The sequence below is a fragment of the Aspergillus wentii genome (assembly GCF_001890725.1).
Source record: "Aspergillus wentii DTO 134E9 unplaced genomic scaffold ASPWEscaffold_1, whole genome shotgun sequence".
Taxonomy (NCBI): domain Eukaryota; kingdom Fungi; phylum Ascomycota; class Eurotiomycetes; order Eurotiales; family Aspergillaceae; genus Aspergillus; species Aspergillus wentii.
Genome location: NW_024467832.1, coordinates 142507 through 150704, shown reverse-complemented (window position 1 = coordinate 150704; position 8198 = coordinate 142507). Strand labels below are relative to the sequence as shown.

General features: G+C 49.8%; 3 protein-coding genes across 3 annotated transcripts in view; 1 reads left to right on the top strand and 2 right to left on the bottom strand.

Annotated features, from left to right (window-relative positions):
* Positions 1-61, top strand: part of ASPWEDRAFT_22257 (MFS transporter) — a gene marked incomplete at both ends in the record, with an annotated part of 1801 nt that extends 1740 nt beyond the window's left edge. Inside the window, one exon of the mRNA XM_040832314.1 lies at positions 56-61. Coding sequence (XP_040693724.1) covers positions 56-61 — 6 coding nt within the window. The remainder of the gene's footprint in view (positions 1-55) is intronic.
* An 87-nt stretch (positions 62-148) lies between these two features.
* On the bottom strand, positions 149-4253 carry ASPWEDRAFT_55596 (5-oxoprolinase). The gene is made up of 3 exons (XM_040838235.1): positions 3053-4253; positions 1546-3003; positions 149-1491 (listed from the first exon to the last, which is right to left on the bottom strand). Exons 1-3 carry the CDS (start codon positions 4109-4111, stop codon positions 175-177), a joined length of 3834 nt encoding a protein of 1277 aa, XP_040693723.1. The 5' UTR covers positions 4112-4253; the 3' UTR covers positions 149-174.
* A 623-nt stretch (positions 4254-4876) lies between these two features.
* On the bottom strand, positions 4877-7899 carry ASPWEDRAFT_33383 (transcription factor domain-containing protein). The gene is made up of 9 exons (XM_040833774.1): positions 7436-7899; positions 7245-7373; positions 6950-7167; positions 6388-6896; positions 6217-6341; positions 6091-6166; positions 5955-6042; positions 5522-5893; positions 4877-5465 (listed from the first exon to the last, which is right to left on the bottom strand). Exons 1-9 carry the CDS (start codon positions 7513-7515, stop codon positions 4996-4998), a joined length of 2067 nt encoding a protein of 688 aa, XP_040693722.1. The 5' UTR covers positions 7516-7899; the 3' UTR covers positions 4877-4995.
* Positions 7900-8198: the final 299 nt, after the last annotated feature.

The following is an 8198-nucleotide window of genomic DNA, read 5'->3' as shown; positions in this document are numbered from 1 at the left end:
GAAGAGTGTGAAGAAAAGGAATAGATTAGAGCTCTTCGATGCTCAATAATAATAGACTTAGACTTAGATAATAATGGATACCTTTGATATGTTGAAGGCTTCAATAAAAATTAGAAAAATGTCATATTTGGGTATGTAGAATGAAAAGCTAGGAAATACAAGAAATGAAGGCAACTACGCTGCCCCCCAACCACCACCACCAGCAGTCATAATAACAAACCGATCATGAGTCTTGACAGACACAGTATTTTTCCCTCCAACATTCACCTGGCGCTCCTCGCCCGTTTCCGCATCCTTGGAAATCCACAAGTTCAAACCAGTTTCCGCATTCTCTCCACCTTCCAATCCATAGGGGCGATGTACACGACGCTCAGACAGAATGGAGCACTGCATCGGTGATAAGAACTCGATATCTCTCACCACGCCATCACCACCGGGGTGTTTGCCCTTTCCGCCAGATCCTTGACGAAGGGTGAATTGGCGGAGGAGAGTCGGGTATCGCTTTTCGAGAATCTCAGGGTCCGTAATGCGTGTGTTGGTCATGTGGACGTGGATTCCGGATTCACCGTCCCAGCTTGGTCCGGCACCGCTGCCACCTGCAATTGTCTCGTAGTATCCGAAGCCAGGGATTGTGGCGCCGGTTTCGGGGTCGGTCTTGGAGTTTGTGCCAAAGGTGAGGTTGTTGCAGCATCCTTGTGATGCGGCGCAGGCGCGGAAGGCTTTCAGGACGACGTCGGTGATACGCTGGGATGTGACCACGTTTCCGCCGACAACGGCTGCTGTCTTGGTGGGGGAGAGGATGCTGGGAGATGGGACGTGAATGTCGATGGGTGCCAAGCAGCCTTGGTTGAGTGGGACGTCCGCGTTGATCATACATCTCAGGCAGTAGATAATAGCCGAGTGGGTGATGGCGATCGGGGCGTTCCATCCTCCGTAGACTTCGGGACCAGTGCCTTCGAAATCGAAAACAGCAGAGCCATCGGTTCCATTGATAGTGACCTTGAGCTTAATCGGAGTGCCGTCGTCCATGTAATCCACTGCCTCCAAAGGTTGGCCGCCCAATCGCTGATGAAGACCCTTGAGGAGGTCCCGAACTGCATTCTCGGCGGTCGCTTGGATAGCATACATGTATCTTTGAACAGTTTCCACGCCGTATTCTGCGAACAGAGCCTGGATCAAGGAGATACCACGGGTATTGGCGGCAATCTGCGCCTTCAAATCGGAAATGTTATCGCTGAGGCATCTTGCACCAGAGCATCCTTCGTACTGAGCCGGCTTGTGGACTAGGAGCTCAGTGATACGGTCTTCATCGAAAACACCATTGCTGACAATCTTATCACCTTCGATGGCTGCTCCTTCCTGCCAGAGTTCGGTCGACTTTGGAGGCATTGAACCGGGCAAAATACCACCAATATCGGCGTGGTGACCACGGGATGCCACGTAGAACATGATGTCAGTACCACCAGGGCGGTCGAAAACTGGTGTGATAACCTAGACATAATTAGCAAATGATTGGGTATCGAGTTCACAATCCAAAGATCATACCGTAATGTCAGGCAAGTGAGTGCCTCCGCAACTGGGGTGGTTGGAAACAAGAACATCACCATCTTTCAGTTTACCCAGCCACTTTTCATGCTGATAACGAACGGCAAACTGCATAGAACCAAGATGCACAGGGATATGAGGTGCATTGGCAACCAGTCCTCCATCGGGAGAGAACAAAGCACAAGAAAAGTCCAGACGCTCCTTGATGTTGGTGGATACTGAGGTCTTTTGCAGTGTGCGACCCATCTGTTCGGCGATAGACATGAAGCGGTGACCGAAGATAGTCAACCGGATAGGGTCGATCTCCGAGGACACAGCAGGATCAGTTTTCGATGACTTGGCGTCCTTCAGGTCGATGACAATGCAAGTCTCCAGAACACTGGCCACGGAGTCGGGGACCACCACAATTGTCTGTGTCTTGTCAATGATGACTGCAGGTCCTTGGACGCGGGTGTTTTTGTCGAGGTTGTCAAGCAGATAGACTGGCGTGTCGATGCGGCTAGATTGACCGTCGAAATATGCTTTTGTGATGCTTGCCGGTGCTGTTGAGACATCTTTCAGGGTGGCTTCTCTCAGCTGAACGAGAGGGCTCTTTTCTGTGCGGACCTTCGAGGAAGCAGTGGTCCGCACACGGATGTCATCGACCAGAACAGGTCGTTCCGAGTTGAAGTTAAATTCTCTGAAGTGACGGGCTCGGAACTGCTCCAGGAAATCAGATGAATCTTCAGGTTTCAGAATCATCAGGCTGGTGTCGGAGCCCTCATATCGCATGTTCAGGTACAGCTCATGTCGGACCTGATCTTCTGCGAATCCCTGGGTACCCATGTCTGCAGTTGCTGCAGCAGTAATATCGTCAAACCGTTTCTCGAGGCTTGAGTGGGAGTCCGCATAGTTGGCGGAGATCGGCTCCTGAGATTCCTTAACAACCTCTGCCAGTGCCAGGCCGTAAGCCGACAAGACGGAAGAGTACTTGTGAATGACGATACGAGAGATGCCCAAAACAGCGGCGACGGAACAGGCGTGTTGACCACCAGCTCCTCCAAAGCACGCCAGATGGTGAGATGCAGTTTCGAACCCACGAGCTTCGGTGAGGTTGCGGATCGGGCGCGACATCGACTCGTCGGCAACTTTCAGGAATCCCAACGCAACCTCCTCGGGTGTGTATTCAGGCTGGGACTTCTCTCGTCGCTCGGCATTGATTTTTTCAGTCAATTCAGTGAACAGCTTAGTTGTTGCCTCTATGTCGAGCGGCTGGTCCTCGTTTGGGCCAAAGATGTGTGGGAAATATTCGGGCAACAAACGGCCAATGAACAGGTTGGCATCGGTAACGGTCAGTGGACCACCCTTTCGGTAACATGCTGGACCAGGGTGGGCACTGGCAGACTCAGGTCCAACGTAGAACAGACCGTTGCGCCAGGTCAAGATGGAGCCACCACCTGCAGCGACAGTGTTGATATCCTGAATAGGTTAGCCATGTAGGTAATAGTCAAGCTGGCTCAATACTTACAAGTTGCGGAGACTGGATGAGAACGCCTGCCACCTTGGATCCGAAGACATGCTCCAAGTGACCATCAAATCGCGAAACATCGGTGGATGTACCACCCATATCGAAGCCAATAACGGGTGTACGCTCGGTGGGATCCCAACTGGTTGCTGCGAAACCGACAACACCGGCAGCTGGGCCAGACAGAATTGCCTTCAATCCGCTAAATTTCCGGAAATCCACCAGTCCTCCATCGGACTGCATGAACTCGAAACGGCAGGCATGCTGGCCGTCCAAACCGCCCTCGAAGCTGGACTCGATTGAATCGATGTAGGTCTTGATGACTGGGGTCAAATATGCATCCGCGGCAGCAGACATGCCTCGAGGCACGATCTTGATCATGGGCTGCAACTTGGACGAGAGGGTAACAGAGAACCCCATGCTCTCTGCCAATTCTCCAATCTGGCGTTCGTGCTCGGGATAGGCAAAAGAGTGAACAAGGGCAACAGACAAGGACTGGTAGCCCTCTGCCTTTAGTCGTTCAAGTTCGGTTTTGACATGGTCCAGATCCAACTCCTGCACCACACGGAACTTTTCACCCGTGACACCCTCAACAACACGGGCACCAGTAAAGCAGTCCTTATCGGCTGCTGGATGGCAGGGAATCACACGTTCATTAACCTCCACGACACCCTCGGGCAATACACCCGGCCTAGCCATAGACAGATCGAAGATGTTGGGTCGGGATTGATCGCCGATCTTGAGCAGATCGCGAAAACCCTTGGTGGTGAAGAGGACAGAGCGGGCACCCTTTCTTTCAAGCAAGGCGTTGGTAGCCACGGTCGTTCCCATTCGCAAGCAGCCGATACGGTCAAGTTTCAGAGGCTGTCCTCGCGGAAAAGATTCCCCTGTGACCAGCTCGAGGATCTGGCGGACACCCTCAGTAGGCGCATCTTGGTAGTGGCCGGGGTCGACGGACAGTAGCTTCAGGATGATATCAGGGCGGCCGGGGACAATGGCATGCACGTCGGTGAAAGTGCCACCCCGATCGATGGATATTGTTATTTTCCCAGAGTCTGTCATGTTGTGAATGTGATTGATGGTAAAAACCTCTTGAGAGGATGGAGAGAAAAGGTGATGGTGATGAGGGGCATTCTGCGGGTTAAAATAGTATCCGATCTGGAGAAGCAGCAGCTCCAGCCGTTATCCTCCGCCATAGTGATAACAGATAAGGAAATATGACGAATGATCCGACTCTTCTGACTGGTTCTCAGTCTGTTGGACCCAGCGGAAAGCATCAATTCCAAGTGGATTTCGGGGCGTCGCAGTCGTTTCTCCTCAAAGTAAATCACGTGTCGGGCCGACGGTCGACGATCGGGAAGATCGGGCCGATGGAGAGGAGGGGTATAGACTAGGGAATAGATAGAAGTCTATCTTGATGATGATAGTGAACAGTATAGTAATTGAGAGATAGGCAGTATTAGTTGCAATATCGAGATTGATAGGGTTGCAGATAGAAAACATCGTGCATGTTATACAGGGCAATATATATCTGCGGATTCATCGATATAGATTGACATACACTCTCGTACAACCTCAATATCAAGATAGTCTTGTAGAGAGAATTTAACCCGGAAAACATTAGCTCTTAATGAGCAGAATTATACTTGATATAGAGTAAAAATCACTTCTTTGACATACTTCTGGAGGGTTCGTTGTGATCATGGTTGGTTATGGATGAGGTAATCGGGAATGACTATACTAGATACGATTATGATGAGTACATAGAAGCCATGAAATAGGTGAAAAGGCTTCAAATTTATAAGAATTACGGGAGGAGTCTAGAGTCGCAAAAAGATCTGGATGCAGGGAGATATGTATATGGCCTGATACTTCTAATTTCAGCACTATGTATATGTCAAAGTTATATGAACAAGAAGCAAATTAATAGAGATATAAATACGATATCATCTTCTTAGAGTATTCTCAATCCAATCCGTATCCATATCAATATCAATTTGATTGAGAACCTCCTCCCACAATCCCGGATCGTCATTGATATCAAAATTAAACGATATATCCCGCATAGAAGGAAGATCCTGCTCTAACGGCCACTCAGTTGGTATAATGCCTGGATTCTCATCGACCTCCTCCGCAGGAGGACTATGCTGCTGCGAGCTACTAGGTGTAACGGGTCTTGCGGGTACAGGATTTCCTCCCTTGGACGGTTTGGCGCGGAGAGCGGATTGGAGCTCCACTAGCAATGCGTGACGAGATGCAAGGTAGGTGTTCCCACGATCTGCCATTCCGCGAAGAAGATTCAATGCCATCTCCATTGTCCGGAAGTTGCTATCGTTGTGTGGAAATGCCGCGTTAACCATGACCAGAAGGAGTGCGGCAGAAAAGGCATATTCGCCATCAAGATAACCGTATGTTGCTATGAAGCGGTCAGTGTTGAGGATGGAAAAGAGATACGTCAGATGAGAGACAAACCGATTAAATTGTGTTTTGCTGCGGCATCCATGATAAAGGTTGTCGCTCGAGATGCTGTGATACAACTATCAATGACTGCCACTGTATTCTGCGATAACCCCTCCTTCCAATCCTCCGTGGCAGATCCTCGAGCCTCCGCATCTAGCCGTCGCTGAATTACATAGAAGACAAGGGGTCTAGCAGTCATGTTGACGCAAGAGTAGAAATGCAAGAAAATCGAAACGGAGACACGATTGATGTTCGAATCAAGAGTACTAAAGTCGATTCGGATCCGGTCGGGAACCTGTCGCAGCCAATCGGAAAGAGCATTTGTGATACTCTGGACGGAGGCTATGAGGTTTGATCCGGAGTGAGGCTTCTTGCGATAGATTTCTGCTGTATGGTTTAGTATGAGATCTTCTGTAGTAATCAAATGTATCAAATGTGCCCTGACCTTCGCCAATCCTGCCTAAGATCCGAGACAATTTGGTATAGTGGGTGAGCACGATAGATGGCCATGGGACGTTTTGTGCTGCCGCATCCTGCTGGGTTTCAGTTGATAGTCTGTAAGAAGGTGAATGACTACTCACCTCTGGGATCGGCCATGTAGTTCCAATATCCTCATCTTGAATTGTGATCGGATTCCCTGATTTCACTGATAGTATCCTATAAAATGTCAAATCTAGCCAAAATTAACATGGTTGGCTCCTACTGACCGATCCAAACTGTAGACCGACCACCAAGCTCGACGTCGACGATCACGGTCAATGTCACTAATGTCTGGGTCAGAGACCTCCTGATGGAGGCCTAGTGAAATGGCCATGCGGAGTGCAAGACCGATCTGTATTGATCAGCATTGTACATTCAGTATGCAGTGAAATACATACGTAAAGAAAGGCTGCATCTCTTCTATTGAGGTTTTGCATGTAATAGGCAACATAGCACAGGACCTCGACGAAAAAGATAGAGCCTTCTTCGTGAATGTCAGGCAAGAAGCGCAATGCGTGCTTGAAATATTTGAAGCCAGGTGGCCCTTCATCGCCAGACCATTGATTCACCGAGTACATAAGTCCAAATGCAATGACAAGTAGTACTTGGCAATATACGAGGGATGATTCGCGATTAGATACATCAGGAGAGGGGTTATAAACCATATTCAAGCGTCGTTCGAAATCTTCAGGTTGGATCAAAGAGAAGATAGTTCCAATATAGTTGTATTGTACCCAAAAGAGTCTCTTGGCAAATTCGTACGGGGGCATTTGAGGAAGAGCCCGAGTGACTGATCGACGTAACGACGAAGGGTCGTCGTAGAGAGGACGCACATCCCAGGCGAGATTGGTTGAAGTGGGATTCAACCGTTTGGCAAGATGGGTAGTTGATGATGCGCCGACAAAGTCTATTGTCAAATTAGCAGAATTCCCATCAATGATTGAGAGATAGAGGGCATACGGTGCTCGCCAGACCGGTTCAGGAACAGGTTGTCAGTTCCCTTGTACCACCAGTCATCCCGTTCTCCGGGTATCTCGACATTAGGAAAGGGACTAGATTGAGCGAAACTAGGAATGGTAGACGAAGAGAACTGCTCCTCGGGTTGATGAAAATGGGGTTGGTGAGATGTGGTTTGTCGCGGTGTTGCCTGCGACTGCGACTGGAGTTGACGGAAATAACTGGGCGGGGGTCAACACTGCACGTTTCTCTTCCTTCTTTTCCTCCCCACATCCAATTACTGAGACTTGCTACTCACCTTTCAGAAATAGACACTCGCTTTTCTGCTTCTGAATACACACACGTCTGCCCGGCATCTTCACATGCGGCACATGGATGAGGAGGGTTGCCGGCACAGCGGGTCTTCCTGTTGCGGCATCGATTGCATCTGCAGCACCTTGAGGTCAGTCGACATCACAACGCAGACACGCAGTTCGTCCAATTGCATACGCTACCATCGAACGTTTCGCATTCGACTGATCGTCCAGCGCCCGCTGTGATGCACTTCGGGGTCTTTTTCCCTGTACCATCTCGCAATGATGTCTACCGTCGAACGACAAGCATATCGCAGAGTGGAGAGGGAAGAGGAGCAATAACAGTGTCGGAAAGACTGTGTGTGGGGATTCTGGTGAATGTCCCTTGAGATTGGCCCGACGCTGACCGTTGATCAAGAGCTTCAGGTAACTAGAATAACAAAATGTTCCGAAAGCACAGATGCTGACTCTCCTTCCGGTGATGGGCCAGAAACCTATGAGGATGCTGATAGGATAAACAAGGCTGATCCTGTTCGTCGTCTGATATTTGCAAGGATCCAGAATCAACACCCCGGGCTCTCCGCTTCAACTCGTGGACGTTGGCTGATGCCGAGCTTCTTAGAAGGCGGCACGGTCGCATGGGCGGTGCAGCAGCGATGGATCCACGGTCCCCGACCATCGTTATTATTACAATTCGCGAGTCACAACTACGAGTCTTCCCGGGGCCCCATTGCTCTCGTGTTTTGGGGTCTTGGGGTCACGCTGGATGTTGCCTTATCGGGCCGACACGCGACACAAAACAGTCATCCAAACTGCAGCTGCTGGGCAAACAGTAAGATTATCCACCAGCCACAATGGGATCCCCCGCCAAATTTGTCAATATTTCTCGGAAACGCAGCAATAAGCATCAAGTCGGGCCATAACACACTAAAATGGCTGGGGATAAAGCCTTCCCCTCG